Source organism: Panthera uncia, chromosome A2, assembly GCF_023721935.1.
Source record: "Panthera uncia isolate 11264 chromosome A2, Puncia_PCG_1.0, whole genome shotgun sequence".
Classification (NCBI taxonomy): Eukaryota; Metazoa; Chordata; class Mammalia; order Carnivora; family Felidae; genus Panthera; species Panthera uncia.
Window position 1 is genome coordinate 116,889,865 of NC_064816.1, and position 23,824 is coordinate 116,913,688.

At 38.0% G+C, this 23,824-nt stretch overlaps 1 protein-coding gene across 1 annotated transcript in view; it reads left to right on the plus strand.

Moving 5' to 3' along the window:
* The window catches only part of ZNRF2 (zinc and ring finger 2), a 120,516-nt gene that overhangs the window by 30,775 nt on the left and 65,917 nt on the right, over positions 1–23,824 (plus strand). Inside the window, 1 exon segment of the mRNA XM_049641649.1 lies at positions 21,993–22,088. Coding sequence (XP_049497606.1) covers positions 21,993–22,088 — 96 coding nt within the window.

Sequence of the window (23,824 nt, forward strand, 5' to 3'; positions counted from 1 at the left end):
TTTTACTTTTAGGGACAAGAAAATGTTTGAGTGCTTAGAAATTTACTACTTCTCTAATAAAATGCAACCTATGTAATGATGTCTGTCCTAGTTGAGGACTTGAATAGACTGTTAAAAAAGACCTTATTCTGACTCTTTATTCTTGGAAGCAACCCTTCCAGAGTCCATACAGTCTTTCGCATCTGCCACTGGTTTGCTGTTGAGTTGTGCTGAGTTCGGTGCCCTGAATCAGCACATCCTAGTCTAAGCTTCCAGTAGAATTGAGAGCACATTCATGGTTTTATAGCGAATCCAGCAGTGAGTAGTTTTTGAGCAGGACTGCTATGTTGGCCATTGTTGGATAAAAGTAAAAGTATAGGTGACTTTCAGGGTGGTTAGGAATGCGAAAATTAAATACTCTAACATGCATGTTATTTATTATGCAGCACAAAAGATGTGCAGTAATTTTTTTGTTGACTTTTGCACTTGTGATTCAACTAAATACTAAATCATGCTGATAGGAAACTACAGATATGTGATATGTAATATATATCATTTTTTTAAAAATCAGCAGTTGGAAAAGAAATGAAACTGGAGTTGGGAGCGAAGAGGTAATGCAAGGCTTTGTGTAATGAATAAAAAGGTGTGTGTGTGTGCGCATGCGTGCGTGCACACGTGCGCGTGCGTGCGCTAAGCAGGAGCGTTGACAAGATCAGATTTGTGTCTTGAAGATGGCCTATAAAAATAGTTTGGGGAATGGAAGGGCCAGGGCAGATGTGAGGTCACTGCAGTAGTCAGAGAAAAAATATAGTCGCTAGATAGAGGATGGTGATGGATGTGTGGAGAAGTGGTAGAATTTGACAGATACTTGGGAGGTAAAATCTACCAGGTTGGTGACCGATTGAGAATATAGAGGTGTGGCTTCAGGGAAGCAGTGGCAATACTGGCCTGACTGGAGCATCATCATTATCCCTCAACTCTTTTGTAGATTAAACTTCTCAATCAAGTTCGCCTGCAGTTTACAGAGTTTTTGTGATGACCAAAATTTGTCAAAGGAGTTTTCTAGTTTCCCTTTTGAAAACAAATATTCAGACCTTTTGAACGATTTTTAGTGACTTCAGAGATCAGCAGACTTTCAGTAAAGGGCTAGATAGTAAATATTGTAGGCTTTGCAGGCCATTTGATTTCTGTCACCATTGTTGTAGCGTGAAGCCAGCCATAGAAAATAGGTAAAATATATAAATGCATACATGTAACTGTTCCAATAAAGTTTTATTAGTGGAACTAAAATTTGAATTTCATGGAATTTTCATGTGTCAGTAAGTATTACCCCAGCCGTTTAAAAATCATTCTTGACGCAACAGCTGTACAAAAGTAGGTGGTCGAGCTGAGTTTAGCCCATGGGCCCCCCAATGGTTTGCCAGAATTACTCCAAGTGCAGTTTCTTTGCAAGAAACGTTTAAGGTAAATAGCAAATAGGCTGTACGATGGTAATTCCTTTCATTACTAAAGAGTTATAAATCCTTAAGTCTGTAATGCTGTCATTCGATCCTTCCGTTTGTGAGTTGCGGGGGGTTGGGGGGGGGCCCAAGAGACAGGAATACACATAGAAACAAGGAACTCCGCAAACTCCATATTGCTAGGGAAATATTTAATACAGAATGAATTCCCTGAAGAACTGTAACTTTAAGAAGGTAATTAACGAGGTACCAATGAGAAGTAGTTTCCAGAGGTCAGCACCTATGGGAAAGAAAGTCAGTAACTTTTGTTAGACTAAATACAAATGTGTTAAAAAGTGGAGTTGGGTTATAGTGTAGGGAATTAATGTGAACTTGGGAGTTGGCATTTCTTTTAGTCTTTGCTCTTCTCGGAATCTCCTATTCTAGTGATTTCACAACTGTTAAGCTAGAAAACCCGTATAGAACCAGTCCTTTAATTCTAAATCAAATTTGATACGACAGGTCATAAGGATTAAATTATGCATGCGTGGTATTAGGAAGTTCAGGCAACACTGAGCCTGCTTATTTGAGCGCAAACAGAGTGGGCAAAGTTTCATCTACATAAAAGCGATACTGATTACGGTCATGTGCCCAACTGCTACAGTTAACATTGGATTTTAATTGGGATACTAAACTGTTAATGGGAGTTTAGCCTTCATAATTACCTCTTTATTTGTCATGGTGGTCGTAAAAAAAAAAAAAATAGATTATTGACATGGTCAAAAAAATTAGATTATTGACAAAACTATTTTTAGCCAAATGTATTTAATGTTTTAAAGCTCCATTTGCCAAAAGAGCATTTCTAAAAATTCAATCAAATTTTGTTAGGTGCATTTGACATTTGAGTAGGTATATGAAAACAGTTATTTGGTAAAGAATGTAGTATTTGTGATTTATGTTAAATACGCGTTCTTGAGAATTGCTATATTCACACTGATGATAAGGATATACAGCATCAAAGACCTTTTTAATGGAAAACTATAATATTTAATATTTTACAAAGTGATATCTGGCTACTATTTAAATTACAATTTTTTGTTTTAATTTTTACGTTTGTCTCACATTTCAAATTATAGTGCATTAGTATGTGGGGGAAAAGTAGGTTTACTAACAAAAGTGTAAGATACAACTAGGGTGGCATGAATATACCATAAATCTAATTCTAAGAACTTTAAAAATGTAGATGTTTTGCCAACTAGCCCTATATATTATCTGTGGTCCAGTGTTTTTTCTTTCAACATTGTTTTGCATTTTCAATTAAGATATTTTTTTTTCCCCTCTTTTGGACAGTATAGAGCACACTGAGCAGGAAGATGCAATGGCAGAAAAAGAGGATATATTTTTTATTCTTGGCTCTGTGTTCCTGTTTTCCTACCTATATTCTAACAGCTCTGCTTTAGCCAGTACATTGGGGCTCTTGTACTTTCTTTCGCTCTTGAAGCCTCCCTAGTTGGGTCTTAACTTTCCTTTTGCTTCTTTGTTCAAAGTAGCTATTCTTGGGGCATCTTTTCTTTAACTCTCTAATTCCATGAGAATGAATGAGATCATTAAGATTTTAAGATTTGGTTGATCAAGATGAGTGATAAAAGATTGCCTCCTTTAGAAACGAAGTACACACAAAAATTTTAGCATTTTATTAAAAAGTCCTCTAAGAATATAATGTACATATCATTCCCTGCTCCTTTCAAAGAAACATTTTTTTTATGGTCAATTAGGGAGAATTTATACTGTGATTATTTATCAGGAGAATCTGTGCCTCATTATGTTGGCTTCTCTCTCATTTTCCTGTGGCTGTGACTGGAACATTAAACCATTTAAATATGTTTTACTTGAGGGGCACCTGGGTGGCTCAGTCAGTTAAGCGTCAGACTTCGGCTCAAGTTATGATCTCACGGGTTCATGAGTTTGAGCCCCGCGTCAGGCTCTGTGCTGACAGCTTGGAACCTGGAGCCTGCTTCAGATTCTCTGTCTCCCTCTCTCTCTCTGCCTTTCCCCCACTCACACTCTGTGTGTGTGTGTGTGTGTGTCTCTCTCTCTCAAAAATAAACATTAAAAAAATTTTTTTTAAATGCATTTTACCTGAAACAGCAGCAGAAAGGCACCAGCTGTTGTCCACCAAATACATAGTCTAGATTTATATTTTTAAAAAATAACAAATCTTGGAATTTGTTCAACCCTATGGTCTCCACCCCATTTTCTACTTTTTAGAGAATTAAATTTTACATATTTTGTCATCTTTGACTTAAGCTTAATTCTGACAGCTGACACCCTGTTTGTGTGTAAGTTACATGTGTGTGTGGGAGAGGGAGAGGGAGATGTGGAGAGGAGGAGGAGAGAGAAACATAGTGAGCCATGCTTTAAAAATGTCATTTAGCCAGCTGTCCAGAGCTGCCATTGTTAATTTGAGGACTTAGAGAATTGTGGAAAGAGAAAAAACTCTACACTTTATCCCCAAATTTGGCAACAGGGAGGATATATTAGTGGGAGGACATAGTTGTTCATTCAATAAGTATTAATGAGTATCTACTCTACCTTGGCATGGTGCTGTGAAGTAAATGGATATGTTGATGTGAAATGTGAAGATTTAAAGTGTTTTCAGTTTTAGTGGAATATTTTGAATATTTTTATTTGAAAGTTCTAAACTTAATTTGATAGTAGTTTCATTAAGACTATAACCGTGCCTGTAGTTCTTGTATAAATTTTAAGTCTAATGAAGTCTGGTTGTTGTACAGTAAGAGCAATTATTTCGTTTTCATTGACATTTTTTCACCTATTTATTTTTGAAAGCGAGAGCAAGTGGGGGAGGGACAGAGAGAGGGAGATAGAGAATCCCAAGCAGGTACCGCTCTGTCAGCGCAAATGTGGGGCTTGAGCCCCTGAACTGTGAGATCGTGACCTGAGGTGAAACCAAGACTTGCCAGGTTGCTTAACCAACTGAGCCACCCAGGCGCCCCTTCATTTACATTTTAAAGAGACTTAAGACCTTCGGTAAAATCCACCTGAACCTTCAGTAGATAGTTTCTACAGTATCTAAAACATGGTAAAACAACAAGTATAAATATGATAGAACACTATGTAGATCTTACAGACCCTGAAATGAAACTGATGATAAACAATTGTAAGCCGTGTGGGCTGTACCCAAGTTGATACTGTTTCTCGGGTTCATTTCCAAACTTTGATCATGTGTTTTCTGCATGTCAGGGAGATTGGAAACATGTATGTTCAGAAGCAAATTATCTTGAGAATTTTAGCTGTGGCCTATATAGATTTATCCTAGTGCTGTGCATAAGCCTACGGAGTGTAAATGGTTATTAGTTGTAGTGGTTAGAGTTCATTGTAATAATTATTTTGAAATCTAGAGTTTAAATTTTTTTCTCTTCATTTGACTTCATTTGACTTCAGTGTTCGTCCAGGGCCATGGCAGAACTAACCTATTGCTCGTACGTTACATATGACCCCGTAGGCTAGTGGGTATTATACACATGAACTGTGTCCTGGATAGAAAGCTGTGTGGCTCCAAGGCACCTTTTTCATCTGTGAATTCCTAGAGCACATACCAGTACTCCATCCTCTGCCTCCCACCCCCACCTCCCGCTGAGAGAAAATTCCAGAGCAGAGGCCGTTGTCCTATTTATGAAAATAAGCAAATAGCCTCTGATTACTGTTCAAGGTCAAGCTCTGTTCCAGTAGTGCTTTGCATACTGCTGTGGTTTAATGTTTGTGTTCCTCCCAGAGTCTTCTGTTGGAAACCTAATGCCCAAGGCCAAGGCCTTAGGAGATGACGCCTTTGGGAAGCGATTAGGTCTTGAGGGTGGAACCCTCATGGATGGGATTGGTGCCATTATACAGGAGGCTCCAGAGAGCTCCCTAACCCCTTTTGTCTGGTGAGGTTACAGTGAGAATTCTGTGACCAGGAAGACCTCATCCAGTGGTTGTGTGGCACCCTGATCTCCGGAACTGTGAGAAATAAATTCTGTTGTTTATAAGCTACCTAGTCTCTGATATTTTGTTATAGAAGTGGACTGAAACACATATGAGGTCAAGTGTCTAAAACTGCCCCAAGAGACTAAATTACCCTTGGCACTGAGGCCTCCTCCTCCTTTTCTAATAGTGATAAAAACTGCTTATCTCCCTTTGTGTTTTGGTCATTCTATACTCTGCTTCAGTAGATTCCAACCCCAGTGAGGGTGTGTCTTATTTTGAGGTTCATTGATGACAGAAGATATTCAATATATTGAATTTTGCCGGACTCATTTGTACTAGTTAAGCCACTGATGCCTAGGTCCTTATACAATTATTGACGTACTTTTTATAATTTAATTATAAATTAAAGACACCTTGTTTATGTTGCCATGTGGAATTTACTTAGTTTTCCATGAGAGCTGACCTGCCTCATACTACCATAGTTTACTTTTCTACCATTCTGAATAACCATTCTGAATAATCGTTTGCTGCTTCTGTTCCCCTTCTAGCTGTTTAATAAGAGCAACCACATCGTATCCTATTTAGTATTCTTGTGTAAGATGGGTTAATTTCTTTTTTTTTTTTTAATGTTTGTTTATTTTTGAGAGTGAGAGAGAGAGAGAGAGACAAAGCACCAGCTGGGGGAGGGGCAGAGAGAGAGGGAGAATCCAAAGGAGGCTCCAGGCTCTGAGCTGTCAGCACAGAGCCTGATGTGGGGATCGAACCCATGAACTGTGAGATCATGACCTGAGCCAAAGTCGGATGCTCAAATGACTGAGCCCCCCAGTTGCCCTTAGGTGGGTTAATTTCTTAATTCATTCAAAAAGATTTTTTTTCTTTTTGGTTTTTTAAAGTTTATTTATTTATGTTGAGAGAGACTGTGAGAGAGCGGGGGACTGGTAGAGAGAGAGGCAGAGACAGAATCCCAAGCAGGCTCCATGATGTCAGTGCAGAGCCTGATGCAGGGCTTGAACCCAAGAACCCTGAGATGACCTGAGCCGAGAGCAAGAGTTGGATACTCAATTAACTGAGCCACCCAGTGGCCGCAAAACAGATTTAAATAAAAATGTTTTCCAAGGGAAAATACCCATGTTGCTGAAGATCTTTATTTTCTAATTAAGCTTTGAATTTCAGTATCAGAATTATTTTCTATGTATAATGTAGTGCTCACAGAAATTACAGTGACAGAGAAGTGTTCTCTGTCAGTTGTGGCCCACCATTAAGATCTTTTATAATTGATCATATTTGTAGGTTGTATGTATTTAAGATAATCTAGACAATAAAAAAGCCAAAATACAGGATGAGAAATGAAGCCAATGGGGTATTTTGGGGAGTGGAGTTGAGACAAGAAGTTGATGGGAAGTTACTTAGTAGGGTATAAAAAAATAAAAGGAATAATGAAATAATGGAAAAAAGTAAAATGGGAAACAAAAGCCGAAAGGTGGACATCTTTGCTGTTTGTTTTTTTTTTTTAAGGTTCTGAATATGCCAAGGACATGAACAATTATGCATGTTAAGCTTGCATTTTACGACTTTAACAATGCAAAAATTTTTTTCACTTGGATGGAGGAAAATTACTGAATCTCCAATACTTCATCTCTTTGGGTGTCTGAATAGTTTCCCGAACATGTGAAGTAACATTTGCCAAGATGTCCAGTATGGATTTTGATTTGCTTGTGGTTTCTAGTGTATGTTCTTAATCCTAGCCATTCATGTTGTAGAATTTTGCCAGTGTTCACAAGGAATATCACCACTCTTTAAAAACAAGGTCAAAATGGATCCCTTATAAGGGTTTCGTGGTTTTAACAGTTTTATGTATAAGATTTTGCACATTGTTAGTTTAGTTGGTTGTAAGTGCCTATGAGAGAGGTCTGGTTGACGAGTGGCGTGCCTACTTCTGGCCGTACTCATTTTATGACTTTCGGCAAACAATTTCACTTCACTGGGTTTTCTTATCGCTAAACGATGAGAGTAGATGTTCACTTAGGGTCCTAAGTGGTGTGGGAGTGATGACAGTGAACATGGAGAAGTAGCTGTTTTTAAACAACACTGAGGGTGTTGTTAGGTGCACCCAGGGTAAAGCATATGAAAATATCCAGTCCCATAAGTTTGTTTTTTGTTTTTGTTTTTTTTAATCAGGAACCAAAAGAGCGAAAAGAAATCTTCAGGGCATATATAAAGAACTCTTGTAGAACATTTTATGAATCATTTCAGTGTGCGATTTAATACTAAAAAATTACACATCTTTGGATAAGCTTTTCACTCATTCTGATATTTGAATATCTACTATGTCTCATATAATAGGCACACTAATAGATTTGGGATACAAAAAAGAAATTAGATCTTAATTTTCACTTAAAATTGTTTGATTCATTTTCTCTTTCCATTCTCAGCAGAAATAGTTCTTTTAAAAATATAGTATATGAAAAAAGAATAAAATGATAGAATTGTCACAAGTAGGTCGATAGTAGAAAATAACAACTTTCCCTAATGGACTTAAAATATGGTCCTGATATAAGTGAAGCTTTTCAAGAATGTTTATTTTGCAAATTGATGTATACTGATGTTTTGTAGGTTCATCAAGGCTTGTTTTTGATGATTCGTAGAATTCGATATTTAAACATTTAATCTGGTAAATAGGCTTGTTGAGCAAGGTTGGTCTTCCGTATTGTGTTGTGGAAACATTTGCTATCCTGCCCCTTTTATTTTGTTAGATTTTTGCCCCGTCCTTTTGGCCCCATCCTTTGTAGCTGTCATTATTAAACAGTGCAAGTTTTACTTAAGTGTTTCCTTTTGGCTTTCTCAAGCATCTTTAATCAAAATACAGCAGAAGTTTCACTTACCAGGCAATCATGGTAATTAGAAAACAGGTAGCCTGCCGTTCATCTTGCTGCTGGTTATTTAGGTTACTTGGCTTACCTTTTCTGAGGAGTTTTGTTTTTTCTTTTAAAGAGAGGGAGCGAGCCTGCATGTGTGCTTGGGGGAGGGACAGGGGCAGGGAGAGACTCCCAAGCAGGCTCTGCGCTGTCAGGCCAGAGCCTGACACGGGGCTCCGTCCCCGGAACCGTGAGATCATGACCTGAGCCCAGAGGAAGAGTCCTATGCTTAACTGACTAAGCCACCCAGGCGCCCTCTGAGGAAATTTTTCATAACGTATATAATCCTGTATTTGCCAAACTCTGAACAGGTCCTACTGACAAATGAAATGTCTTCCTCCTCAGTTCACGCTCCAGACCTTTTGTTTTATGGCACATGTTATATATACTACAAAACTTTGCTTATGGAAGTTGATTTATTTACCTTTGTTTTTATTGGCATGTTTAGAACAATTTTACCTTTACCTTTCAGCTTAAAACTGAATTTTTAAAAAATGCCTTTCTTTCCTGCAAGGAATGGTTGGGACTTTATTTAAACCGCAGGTAGAATTCCCAATAATTAGAATTCCCTCATCTGCCTTTAATTGTCGCAACTCTTGCAACACTAAGACCAACTATGCAGTTCATTCATGAATGCTTTTCCATATTTATTGAGTCAACTATAGGTCTAGCCTGGATGCTGGGGTAGGGTGGTTGAATAGAATATGTAGAAGAATATACAATTTCTGTCCCCACAGATAATAATCCAATTTGGGAGATAAAATCTAAACACAAGAAATGTTGTAGATGATATATCTATATCTATATATTTATCATCTATATATCTATATCTATATATCTATATATATTTATCATCTATAGATATATATCTATATACATCCATATATAGATGTATCTATATATAGATGTATCTATATAGATGTATCTATATAGATACATCTATACATCTATCTATCTATCTATCTATATATATAAAATGACTTAACCACTAAAAAGAATGTAGTAAGAGAAGGACATCATGGTTTTGAGTTCTCTTAAAAGGCTTCATTGCAATGTTGATACTTGATCTGAGCTCACTTAAACAGATAGAAGTAGATTTTTAATAAGATGAGAGAAAAGCAAGACATATTGGTTTAAGAGCAAGGGCACAGAGGTGTGAATGGGTATATTCTGTTGGAGGAAAGATTAAACTGGCTACACCAAATAGCGATTATGTGAAAAGCCCAGTCTGGGAGAAAACAGGGTATGTGTGTATACAGTGGTAAAAACCTTGATAGCTAGGAATCTGAAGAGCTGAATTGTGTCACTTTTGATTTTTTTGCACTTTTAGGTTGCTGTTCTCTTGAAGTGAGCAGTTTTAACCAAGAGAGTCCTTTTGCTTAATTTTCTTCAATTCCATTATTGAAGATAGGAAATGGCGTCTACTGTTTTGCATGACCTGGGGAGTTCGGTGTAGCAGATGGAGGTCTCTGTTATTGATCTGTTCTGTTTATCATATTCATTGCGCATATACCTAAGTTTTAAGCTTATTGGTCATTTTCTTCCAAATTATGTTTGTCATTTAAATTAAGTGTAGAAGAGTAGTTGTAATTTTGGGAAAACTTGGAGTACCAGCTTTGAGTAGAGAACATTAGCAACCAGTGGGGATAATAATAGATTGACAGCATCTGGGGGAGGGCCTTAAGTGCCATTCCCAGGGTCACGTAGTTTGTATGTAGTAGAACTGGATTTGCACCCAGGTCGTTTGGACTTGAAAGTCTGTATTTTCGGGACACCTGGGTGGTTCAGTCAGTTGAGCATCTGACTTTGGCTCAGATCATGATCTCGTGGCCCTTGAGTTCCAGCCCCACATCGGGCTTGCTGCTGTCCGTGCAGAGCCCGCTTTGGGTCCTCTGTCTCCCTCTCTCTCTGCTCCTTCCCCACTTGTGCTCTCTCAGAATAAAATATTAAAATTTTTTAAATCTGTATTTTCACTAGCCCATTTAAGATAATAAGGAATATAGAAACATAAGTAATTACTGTGCCATGTGTGTGCGACATTTTAGTTTTGGAAGTATCATCAAAACATAGAAGAAATGGAGAGGGAAAAATTAAATCAGCCTTTGCTTCCAATGGAGCATTTAGAGAAAGATTCCTGGAGAAGGATGATACCTAAATAGGGCTTTGGTGACAACCTCAGAGTTGTGTAGGGTAAAAGGGAATAATAATATTCGTGTTTCAGCACCTCTGTACTTTGCTTTTTAAAAGACCTGGGGTATCAGGCTCATTTCTACGGTCCATTCTCTTCCATTATTAGTCTCCCTTGTCCTCTTTATACACAAACATGATCATGCCATTCTCATCCCAGTTTTTGATGGTTGTATCATTTTCACATTGTTGATATATCTAGTATTTGTATACTGTACCAGAGCAATAGCTCCTACAGTTGTTTTCACTTATTTCTCCAATTAAATATTGTATGTAGTGTATGTACTTTGTGTGAGTGTGTGTGTAAAACACCATAGCTTGTCCATTCCTGGATTCTTTATTAAGCTCTTGTTTGAGTTCTGAGTCTTGAGTCCCACTTTTAAGTATTCTGTAAAAGACAGAATACTTGTAAGTATTCTGAAGACACCCCCTCCAGGCATGCACAAAACTGTGTCCACAATAATATCTGTGTATTCTGTGGATAGTTCTGAGACCAGTAAGAATTCTGCCACTCTCACCCCTCTGTCGTAGACCTCTTATATTTTCTGTTTGGTCATTAGGATTCTTTTTTTTTTTTTTTTTACGGTCATTGATAATTTTGATGTGTTCTTTTGATTCCATTCTTATTTTTGGGAAAAGCAGTTAGCCTTTGTTTTCCATGAATTTGTCTTTTTTCAGATCATTTCTGTACTGTTTTCCATAATTCCTTTTCTGTGTCAGTGATGTTGTCACTAGCTATTTGTTTCTTTCTGGTTCTTCCGTGGTTTTTATTTCTGTTACAGGTTTATTGTTATATTTAATTTATTTGCTGAACCGTGACAGCTGTTTCCTGAGTTAATTTTTTAAATTGTCTCATTCATCTGCCTTTTTCAGGTTTTTGTCTTCCTTATATGGTGAATTCCTACAATGCTTCTTTAGGTCCCATATTGAATCCTTTATTATTATTCATCAGAGAATGAAGTCACTTCAAGTTGGGACTGCTGTAAAAGTGAAAAGCAATGTGGGGAAAGGGCAGAGAAGGTGATTTAGGGAAGGCGGCATCTTTGGCTGAGATACATTCTTGCAGAATACTTTTCCACTAGGCTAATGTGTCCTATGCTCTAGACACTTCTTCCTTTAAAATAGTTTTTAATTAAATTAAAAATTAAAATTAAATCAAGATAATATATGTATATATTTTGAAAAAAGAACTTCTAGTCTTCTAATAACAATCTTATGCTTCTGCCCCAACTACTAGTTTTTATTTTCCTGAAACAACTTTCAGTGCTTGTAGCTGTCACTTATAACATTTAATGCCATATTTATAAGTAATATGCTTATTTAATTTTTTTAGATGCTATTAACTGCTTATTGTGGGAGATTAGGATTTATATATATTATGTGTGTTAATTTTTATCCATATACCTTTTTAAAAAACTTTATTTTTTAATTTACATCCAAGTTAGCGTATAATGCTATAATTTCAGTAGATTCCATTGATTCATCCCCTATGCCAAAAAAAGTTTTTAAATTTTTTTTGTATTTGAGAGAGATTGCGAGCAGGGGAGGGGCAGAGATACGGAGACAGAATGTGAAGCAGGCTCTAGACTTTGAGCTGTCAGCACAGAGCCCCATGCAAGGCTTGAACTCATGAGCTGTGCGTGAGATCATGACCTGAGCCAAAGTCGGATGATTAACCCAGGTGCCTCTCCATCTACCTTTTTTTTTTTTTTTTTTTTTTTAATGTTTGTTTATGTTTGAGAGAGAGAGAGAGAGCAAGCGAGGCGGATAGAGAATCTCAGGCAGGTTCCGCACTGTCAACGCAGAGTCCGACGCAGGGCTTGAATTCACTAACCGGGAGATCATGATCTGAGCTGAAATCAAGAGTCCATCCAGGTGCCCCGATCCGTCCACCTTTGAACATCTTTCTAAATGATGATCTGCTTAATTTCATACTCCTTGTTTATGACTCTGGATTGCATTTCTTGTTGTGTATTTGTCTCGTAGTTAAAATTTGCCTTGTCTGTTTGCTTACCTGATTTTCTAAGTTCCTCTTCTTCCCAAACTTGCAAAAGAATTGTAAAACTGTCAGAACCTAATACTGTTTTCCACCTGATAAAACACATCAAGAAACCTTATCTGTTCATTTCCTACCACTCTCTACCCTCTACCCTTTTCCTCTCCTCCTTGGATCCTCTACTTCCTCTTTGGTCTAAACCAAATACCTTCTAGACCACAATTATCCAAGGATGTCCTTACACCTCTCTCCTATGAGAGATCTTATTTCCTCTATCTCAGTGTCTTTTTCTCTCTCTCTCTTTTTTTTCTTTTCTATTTGCTCCTTTGTTTTAATTAAAACAATTTTTTTTAATGTTTATTTATTTTTGAGGGGGAGAGAGAGAGAGAGAGAGAGACAGTGCAAGCTGGGGAGGGGCAGAGAGAGAGAGGGAGACACAGAAACCAAAGCAGGCTCCAGGCTCTGAGCTGTCAGCACACAGCCCGATGTGGAACTCAATGAACCATGAGATCATGACGTGAGCTGAAGTTGAACACTTAACTGACTGAGCCACCCAGACACCCTGTTTGCTCCTTTGTTGTAGTGTGCCAGGTGTTCAAGATACTTCTCAAGGTGCATAGGGAGGAATGTTCTTGATACTTTGCCTGTGCTTTAATGAAATGTATTGATCAGTCCAGTGTGAATATGTAATAGCTTGGGTATATAGTCTAGGTGAAATAATTTTCAGAATTTTGGAGTTATTCACTTTTCTTCTTCTAAGTGTTGCTATTAAGAAGACCAGTGCCATTCTGATTCTGCAAAGCAGTTGAACTAGACTCTCAAAATATTAGTATCATGAAAGACAAAAAAAAAAAAAGTTAAAAGTCTGGGAAACTGTTCTAGATGTTTTTCATTGATCTTTTTCTTTTTGAGAACTTTTAGACTTCTGTTCTTTAACCCTAAGGCTCTGTTATTTCACAGTACCGTACTTTGATATGGCTATTTATTTTCATTTGTTACATGGGTGCATTCTTTCAGTCTGCATAGTCATGAACTTCAGTTTGGGAAATTATGTCTGTGGTAGCTCCTTCCTCTTTTCTCAAGTCTGTTTCTAGTTGATTGGATGTTAAGACCACTTGGATTGATCTTCTGGTTTTATTACTTATTCCCCTATTTGACTTTTGGTTCTACTTCCTGCAAGATTAAAAAAAAGATGTGTAGAGTGATGGTTAAGTTAGGCTTTTAAGCCAGAAGATTTCTGGCATTGCCAGTTTTTAGCTGTGTGATCTTATGTAAGTCACTTACCCTTTCTGTTTTTCATGTGTAAAATAGGGTTTATATTGGTACCTAACTCAAGGATGTGGGAATAAATGAATTAATTTAGCCAAAGTGTTTAGTAATTTCTTAGTACATAGTAAATATTCGTTGTTATTATCCTTTGACATCATTATTACCTCAAGTTAATATTCCATCTGTCTATTTGAATTCTTAATTTCATCAAAAGTTTATTTCAAGAGTTTTTGTTTGCTTCTCTGTTCCTAGTTTATAGTCTCTTGTCTCGTGGATGCAACATCATCTTAAATTATTGGGAAAGTTCAGGAATTTTGGAAAAAACTTCCAACATATAAGATGGACACCAAAACTAAAGAAAACGGAATCAAATAAATCTACAGAAACAGAAGTAAATAGAAATCTTAGGAGATTTTTGGGGTTTGGCAGTGCTAATGTTTTCTTCTCTTTCCTGTGTCAGTGTTACCATACTTCTGCTATTCTGTTTATTTGGTGTACATCTTCTATGTTGGAGACTTTTAAAAGTTTCCTCGTAATGAAGATCTAACTGTATTTGGTGGAAACATATAGAAGTATTGTGTCTTTGGTGAGTCATATCAGGGAGCACAGTTGTCAGCTTGCCCTTTTGTTGCTGATCCTAAGTTTGAACATGGAAGCTGATGGCAGGTAGTTTCTCCATCTTAGAAGTATCTTTTTATCTTTGTTAATTAAGTGATTTTAGGTTGATATTTTCAGAATGTATAATTGTATATACTTCTGCATTCTTTTTAAATACAAAATATTATAATCTATTAAGTCATTATCCATTTGGCTTGTCAGATTGTCCAAATCTGACCAGGAGAAGCTCCTTCAGGGCTTGATGGGGAGTGATATTAAGAAATGTAAAATCTGAAGGCTGAATCTGCTTTTTGAGAGGTATCCTTGCTTCTACATCCTTTTAGTGGACTGAACTCTGTGTGTGTGTGTGTGTGTGTGTTTGTGTGTGTGTATATATGTGCACATGCATGTATATATTTTCTTTGTATCTGATGTACAGTTACATTCGTTTCCATTTATATTTAATTTTAGTAGGGATTTTCCCCTAATCATTTATTTTTGAATATGTATGTCATTAACATTTTTCAGAAGTCAAGAACTTTATTAAAAGGTATACTCAGGAGTACCTTTTTCCCTTTTTTCCACCACATTTCACTACCTAAAGGCAACATGTATGTAAACCTTAGTTTGAAGTTCCTTGTTTTTCTGTTTGCAGGTACATATGTGTACATGTATTCTTATTTACCCTTTTTTGATACACAGTAATTTGCATAACATGCAGTCTTTTTTCACATTGCTTTTTTCACTTAATAATAGCCTTGATATCTCTCTGTGTCCATTCATAGAGACTTTTCTCATTTCTTTTTTATACTGCGTAGTATTCCATTGTGTAGATACCTAATGGTTTCTTCATTATGTCTCTTATGTTTACAGTATTGTGCTATTCCAAAGAGTGTCATAGTAAATTACTGTGTGTGTGTGTGTGTGTGTGTGTGTGTGTGTGTGTGTGTGTGTGTGTGTTTTAATTAAAACATACGTTTATTATCTCTTGAAGTTCTAGGAGTAGAATGGAATCAGTTGGTGGGGCTCTCACTCGGAGTCTCTCAGGCAGTTGCGATGGAAGTTGGGGCTAGAGTCCTCTGAAAGTTCAAAGTAACTTAACATCAAAGGTAGCTCACTCACTGTACCTGGAAATTGATGCTGGTTTCAGCTCAGGCTGTCAGCTGAAATGCCTATCTATGACCTTTCTCTGTGATTGGAACTTCCTAGAGCATGTCAAGTGGTCTCTGAAAGGGAATATCCCAAAAGTGAGCATTCTAAGAGGTCCAAATGGGAGCTGTGAGGCTTTTCAAGATTTATCTGAGAAATCCCAGAACATCACTTCCGGGTTCTCTTGATTGACTAACTCATTAAGGCTGGCCCAGATTTAAGGAAAGGAGAATTAGGTTTTTTATCTTAGGATGCATGAAATTGAAAGCAACTATCTTTGGAGACTAAATACCAGAGTCACCTTCTAGCCATCACAGTTCACATTTCTTCCGTATGTAAAATGTATTCGCTTTCTTTCCAGTACTCACACAGTCTTATCCCATTAAAGCATCAATTTGAAGTCCAGGATCTTGTTATCTGAGTCAGGTCCAGATATGGATAATACTTCTCAGGTGCAGTTCCTCGAAAACAGTTCCCCTTGACCTAAATACCTTTACTGAGAGCTTTATTTCTCCTTATGGCTCTGAGTTACTGTCTGGTGTTCTTTCGTGTTACTTTGTAGGACTCCCATTTCTTCTAGGACAGGTCTAGTGGTAATGAACTTCCTCAGCTTTTGCTTATCTGGGAATTTTATAATTTCTCCCTTACTACTGAAGGAATTTTGCTGGATATAGGATTCTTAGTTGACATTTTTTTTTTTCATCAGCCCACTGCCTCCGGACCCCAAAATTTCCCATGAGAAATCTGTTTATAATCTTAGAATCCCTTAATATGATGATCACCTTTATCTTGCTGTGTTCAAAATTCTCTGTCTTTTCAAAGTTTGATTATAGTGTATCCAGGTATGGATGTCTTTGAGTTCATCTTACCAAGAGATTGTTGAGCTTCTTAGATATTTGTATCCATGTTTATATTCATTCACCCATCAAACTTATGAAGTTTTCAGACATTATTTCTTCAAATATTCTCCCCCCCTTACTCTCTTCTCCTTCTGGGACTCCCACAATGCATATGTTGGTCTGCTTGTTGGTATCCCACAGGCCCCTTAAGCTCTGTTCACTTGTTTTCAGTCCTTTTTTTCTTTCTGTTCCTCAGACATGATAATTTCCGTTGTCCTATCATCAGGTTCACTGATTATTTCTTCCTGCTCAAATCTGCCTTTGAATTCCTCTGGTGAATTTTTAATTTCAGTTATTATACTTTTCAGCTCCAGCAGAATTTCTTTGTAGTTTCTATTTAGGTTTTCGACATATTGATATTTCCATTTTATTCATATTTTGATTTTCTTGACCTTCTTTACATCTTCCTTTAGTTCTTTGAGCATCTTTAAGAGATAGGCATTTAAAAATCTTTGCCTAGTATATCTGTCATCAGATCTTTTTCAGGGACAATTTGTTTTATTTATTTTTTTTCCTCTAAAGGAGCCATGCTTTTCTGTTTTCTTGTTTTTGGTATGCTTTGTGGTTTTTTGTTGTTGAAAACTGGATATTTGAATCTAATAATGTGGTAACTCTGGAAATCAGATTTCCCCCCTCTTCCCAGTGTCTGCTATTTTGTATTATTGTTTTTTGGGGAGTGTTATAGCCTGTCTCTGAGGATCATCAGCCTGAGATATAAACTTAAGGTCTTCTCTGAGACCTGCCCTGGGCATGTACAGTCCCTTTCTAATTTCCCCTGTGTATATAGTTGTTTTGAATGTCCTAATATTTAATGTCTGGCTCCGAAAAAGAGAAAAATAAAGGGGGAGAAAGGGGTGTAGGTCCTTTAAATCCCCTTGAAGTTTCTTGAGCCAGAATGGGAGGGGCTTAAAATGGGGAAGGTCCAAAACAATGATACCCTTCTCTTTGTCTGTATCTCCTGAATCAGAAGCAGCAATCAGAGTGCAGAGTTCCAGTTTTTGGAGGATAGAGTCCTTTATGTCCACCCTGAGTTCCTGCAGGGTGTGTGTAAGCTGCTCCAAGAACAAGTGCACTGCTGCCTGCCATGTGGCTGGGCTGGGCTGGGCTGGGCTGGGAAGGATGACTGCTACTGTGCTAAGAGCTGAAAATAACCACAATGTACTGTCCAGGTTTTTCCCCTGGAAGTTGCAAGCTTTCAGTAGTCTCCAGAGTTCCAAAATAGTTCCCTCAGACAGATGCAAGCATTTAGGTGGGGAGGCCGATTCTGCCAGTGCTTCCTACTCGGCTGTCTTCCCAGAATCCTCTATGTGTGCACTTATTTTTTTTGTATTTTGGGGACATACCTTCAGGGTAAGATCCTAGAAATGGGATTGCTGGACCAGAAGATAAATACATATGTAGTTGATTTACATATTGCCAGATTGCTCTCTGTAGAGGTTGTATAAATTTGCACTCCTACTAGCAATGTATGAAAGTGCTTGTTTCCACACAGCCTCACCAACAGTGTGTTGTCAAGCTTTTGAGTTTTTGCCAATTTCGGGTAAGCAGTGATATCTTAAACGTAGAGATAAAGTAAAGCCTAAGGAGAGAGAACAGTTATATACAAAGAACTGACCTGGATTTTTAGTTAAATAAAGTGAATTGAACACAGGTGTTACTTTTCCTTCCTAAAGCCCACTAAACTGAGAATAAAGAAAAAGAACTTAAGAGAAAAGTGCTTCTTGGGGCGCCTGGGTGGCTCAGTCAGTTAAGCATCCACTCTTGGTTTTGGCTCAGGTCATGGTCTCTGATGTGTGGGTTTGGGCTCTGTGCTGAGAATGCAGAGCCTGCTTGGGATTCTCTCTCTCTTACCCTCTCTCTCTGCCCCTCCTTTGCCTGTGCTCACTCACTCACTCTCAAAATAAATAAACTTAAGAAAGGAGGGGATATTTCTTTTATTCTGACACTGTGCAGTTTTTCATTTATTCAAAAAAATTTTTTAATGTTTATTTTTGAGAGAGAGAGAGAGAGAAACAGTGGGAGCAGGAGAGGGGCAGAGCAAGAGGGAGACACCGAATCCAAAGCAGGCTCCAGGATCTGAGCTGTCAGCACACAGAGCCCCATGCAGGGCTTGAACCCACGAACCTTGAGATCAATGACCTGAGCTGAAGTCAGACGCTTAATCAACTGAGCCACCCAGGTGCCCCAGTTTTTCATTTGTTTAAAGAAAGGTCAGGGGCGCCTGGGTGGCGCAGTCGGTTAAGCGTCCGACTTCAGCCAGGTCACGATCTCGCGGTCCGTGAGTTCGAGCCCCGCGTCAGGCTCTGGGCTGATGGCTCGGAGCCTGGAGCCTGTTTCCGATTCTGTGTCTCCTCCTCTCTCTGCCCCTCCCCCGTTCATGCTCTGTCTCTCTCTGTCCCAAAAATAAAAAAAAAAAAAAGAAAGGTCAGTTGAAAATACCTTTTTGGTGAAATACTGGTTTAAAACTTTTGCCCAGTTTTCTAACTGATACTTGGTTTTCCACAAATTTTAAGAGTTCTTTATATATTAAGGGTATTTTTTTTTATGATACATGTTGTAAGTATTTTTGAATTTTGAATTTGCTTCTGCGTATTGTTTTTCAGTCATGCTAAATATTTTCTTTCATTGAATTATGTTTGAGAGAGGCCCTGAAAAGCTGATTAGAAGCTTTATGTATAAGGCTAGGGCTTATCAACAGACAAGGGTCTTGATGTTTCATCCTGCGGGACCTTTTGATTTAAGAGAAGAATCTACCAGGGCAGGCAGCCGGGTGGCTCAGTAGGTTAGGCGTCCGACTTTGGCTCAGGTCGCGATCTCACAGTTTGTGAGTTCGGGTGTGTGTCAGACTCTGTGCTGACAGCTCAGAGCCTGGAGCCTGCTTTGGATTCTGTGTCTCCCTGTCTCTGTCCCTCCCCCACTCGCTCTCTGTCTCTCTGCCTCAAAAATAAATAAAATGTTAAAAAATTTTTATTAAAAAATTTTTTTTTAAAAGGGAAGAATCTACCAAGTTCTTGGTAAAGATGGAGTAAAGGAAATTGCAGAGGGGCCCTTTTCGGTACATAGGTCTTTATTCCTCTGTTTTCTTTCCTTCCCATTGCTCAAGTCATTCTATTTTGGGTTTTTTATTCTAGAAGTTAGTTAGTCTTCTTTGTCCTGCTGTAGTTGGGGAATTGTAGTTTCTTACAGCTGCTGTATGTCATGGTTTGGAGACCTAGGGAATTTTTTTTTTTTTTTCCCTAGTCTTTGAACCAGTCTAGATTTTATCCTCATGCCTCCCCATTGTCTTGGGAAGTCATTTGGAGGTATCGATTTTGCAGTCTTTTGAGAACTAGATAGTGAGAATTGACTTCTGCAGACTCTTAGCGTGTCTGTTTTCTCATTGGCTGTCTCCTTTCAAGGTCTTTATCTTATTCTCATTCTCTTATAGGTTCTACTGAAATCTATTTAGCAGATTTTAGAGGGGAAGAGAAAGAAACATATGAATTTATAGTATTTAATTAGAAATCCAGGTGGTTCTTTGTACATAGAGTTTTCTCTCCTTGGGCTCTACTTTGTGGGCAGTTGGATGGCTCTCAGTAGTTCACAGTATTGTACTTTGATAATTCAGAGTTTACGTGCCAATACTCAGGTGATTTCTGATCAGTAGTTTAAAAAACTGGCCTCTTGCCCTCTTGTATGTCCTGTTGAAAACCTCAAGGGAAGAAAGTTTTTACAGTTCCAAGTGAAAGATAGTTGGTCCTGGAAATATATGAATGCTACTTGAGAGTCTCTGTCTTCTCCCCATTTGATCTAAGTTTCCTTGTATTGGTATATTCTGTATTTGGGAGTTATAGCTATTTTGCAATTTCTTATTTACTTATTAGTGGGAGTGGGGCGGGGGGGGCGGGGCCAGAGGGAAAGAGAATCTTAAGCGGACTCCACCCCTGATGTGGAGCTCGATCTCTTGACTGTGAAATCATGACCTGAACCGAAATCAAGAGCCAGATGCTTAAACGACTGAGCCATCAAGGTGCTCCTGCAGTTTCATTTTAGACGGATTTCTTTCCTCTTTTTCATTTTGGTGGTTTTCAAGAAGGGGCAGTAAACATACATTTACATACTTTTTTTCACATTGTATTAAGTGCATTTTACTAAAAGAAAAAAATGTATGTTCTTTGAAAATACATTGAATGCAATGTGAAAAATGGTGTTCAATAGCATTTATTTCATTTAGGAAGTTGAATACCTGGATTAAGTACCCATGCCAAAACCTTTTCCTAATTTGTACAAAATTGTGCATGAGGTATATGAGTCTAGTCTGACACATTTGGTCACAGTAAGTTTTGAGTCACGATGAAGGGAGGAGAGTGCCTCTAAGAACACACATGTGCCAGAAGTACAGAGCTGTCAGACTCTGAGGCAGCCTTACCTTAGGGACTGGTTTCTGTCACTCCCCTTCTTACTAGCTTTGGTCTCTCACTGCACTTCTGCTCCTCTCTACACATCTGCTCTGGGATCTCCATGCAAACCATTGTCCTTCACTGGCTGATAGTTGCTATTCTCTTGTAAGCTCAGCTTACACATGAGCCACTGGGCTCTCTTTTACCTAAATGTGACCTTTCTGCTTCAGCTCTTTACACCTGACCAGTGTGTACTCTCTTGCCATGTCTTGTCATATTTCCAAGAAAAACAGATTGGCCCAGACCATCTTTTTGTGCCACTTCTGGTTTGTAGTTCTTAGCCCTGAAGTATTAATTGGCTGTCTACAATCAGGTGTCCAGTGCTGCTCAAGCAGTGTAGGGGTGTTGAGGAGGGAGCTGTAGGGCAGCAGGGGGACAGCGAGGAACCAGAGATGGGACAGTCCCCTGGGAAGTCAGGGAGCAGGATAGAACTGAATACATAACATACTCTGTCTTCGGTATACCAGTTTATTTTTAATAGACCACTTTAAGCAAATACTTAGTAGTATAGATTGAATATGGTAGGAAACAAGCTAATATTTAAGTGTCGAAATTGACTGGGAAATCTGCCCTGTTTGGTGCTTTTTTCTGTTTGCATTGTGACTTGAGTAGCATAGTGTGACAGATCACGATACTGGAAGACGGGCGTCTTAGGTTCTAGACCTGATTTTGCTGATTTTTGACTTTCTTCATCAGAATAATTTTTAAAAGATCAATGCAGTAGAATAGTTTCTAAAGTACCGTCTAGCAATAAAACCTTGGGATTCAAACTGTGCTCTACCAAGCTGGGAAAGGTAATTTCCACGAAATGATAAGTCCAGGTTAAAGGAAAAAATTAGAAACAAAAATTAGAAACAAAAATTGGACCCATACATTAGAAAAAGATTTGGGAGTTTTGTAGTGAGCCTACTTCTTTTCATTTGTACTTGTTTTATTTGATATGGGATGGTCTTTGTAAAGTGATTTAAGTCAGATATTATAGTTACAAACCCTTTTCCCAAACGAACTTGCAGTTAAGTAGTATATTACTATACGTGTAATACTGAAATTTGAAATGCTTTTACTCTTCTGTGCTTTATTAAAAAACAGAATTGGACATTCAGAATAATTAAGTAAAATGGGTTTCTTTTACTTTTTAGGATTTAAGTGCCCTGTATGCTCAAAATTTGTACCTTCAGATGAAATGGATTTGCACCTTGTGATGTGTTTAACAAAGCCAAGAATAACCTATAATGGTAAGTCCAGTGCTTTGAAATGCTTTTTAGAATGACCTTAGATTTTATGATTTTTATGTTTCAGATAAAATATAAAAGGCGAAGGAATGACTGTCTATGGGCCCTGGAGCTAACTAGTGTTTCAGTTATAGGTCTGGTGCTCTGGCTTTACTGCTCTTTCCTGACCACAATCCCAAGACCTTCAAAATCCTGGGGAAGATTTTTCAGTGTAGCCTTGGTACATTTTGAAACAGACTTAAAAAATGATCACACGGTTCATTCCTAATTTTAAGTAAATGGAATGAAATAAAGGACGAGTGAGAGCTTTTTAAAAAATTTCATAGGTAGACAAACTTCAAATGCCTACAAGAAATTTTCAGGAATTTTTCAAATGTAATTTTGGTTTGAAATAGAATGCGTCGGAAGAATACCAGTGAACTGTGAAAGGTTGACTTCATTCAACAAATGTCTTTTGAGCACCTTTGGGAGTATGAGGTGTGGTGTTAGGAACTTGGGATACAGCCGTGAATAAAACAGAAGTGGGTCACTACAGCCCAGCATCAACCACAGGTTAATCAATGCAGCAGCACTTAGTTAAGAATCTGAGGTTTCTTGTCAGACTATAAAATGCTGGGGGTTGGGGGGTAGACTTTAGAATTGAAATGAACATGTTACCCTGACTAGCTTTTTTGCAGACTGATTTAGGAATCTCTCTCTAAGGTAGGGCTTCAGCCACACTATTATTGTAGTGACAATAGAACTCTTTTTCCCATTTATTTTCCAATGAATAAGTAAAAGGAGATTGTAGCAATTCCTTTGAATAGTAAATGTACCTGTTGATTATATTTAGACCTTTCTGCATTGTGAAATTGAATGGGCTACTTTGCATAATATAGTTGAAATTCAGTTACTTATGGGGCGCCTGGGTGGCGCAGTCGGTTAAGCGTCCGACTTCAGCCAGGTCACGATCTCGCGGTCCGTGAGTTCGTGCCCCGCGTCAGGCTCTGGGCTGACGGCTCGGAGCCTGGAGCCTGTTTCCGATTCTGTGTCTCCCTCTCTCTCTGCCCCTCCCCCGTTCATGCTCTGTCTCTCTCTGTCCCAAAAATAAATAAAAAACGTTGAAAAAAAAATTTTTTTTTAAAATAATAATAAAAAAAAAAAGAAATTCAGTTACTTAAAAAATAAAAAATTCTCATTCAGGTTCAGAATTTGAGGTGAAATGATTGGGCTTGTTTCTCGTTTGTACTCCATTATCTTATCATTAGCCTCCAAAATTATGATGTTTATTACCAGTGTCTTAGAAATAAATACCCTTGAATGTCAAGAGTCTGTCCTTCAATTTTGAAAGCACAAATGTATTTCCTTTGTGTATTTGCACACAACCTTAGTATTCTGTACATTGACTTTTTGTGTAACGTATGTACAGTATGGTCTATGAATGTTGATATTTGGCAGTTTTTAATTTCCCGATTTAACTATGCTCAAGTCATTAAAGTTTTTTACTAGATCATGTATTTGGTGTCTTAAAGATGTCTTCAAGAACCAAGATGTAACCTTCTGCTTGGGCACACTGTTGTTAAAAAGGAACCCACAGGCACATAATGGTGTCACTTAGGTTAAAGCACCAAGTCAATAAACCAAGACTTAATACCTAATCTAACTGCAATTTCAGCCCCCCAGAAATGTAACCTTTAACCAGGCACCATGAGAATTTCCTGATCAGCACTAGGAAATTTGATACACTCCTTCAGTTCCCC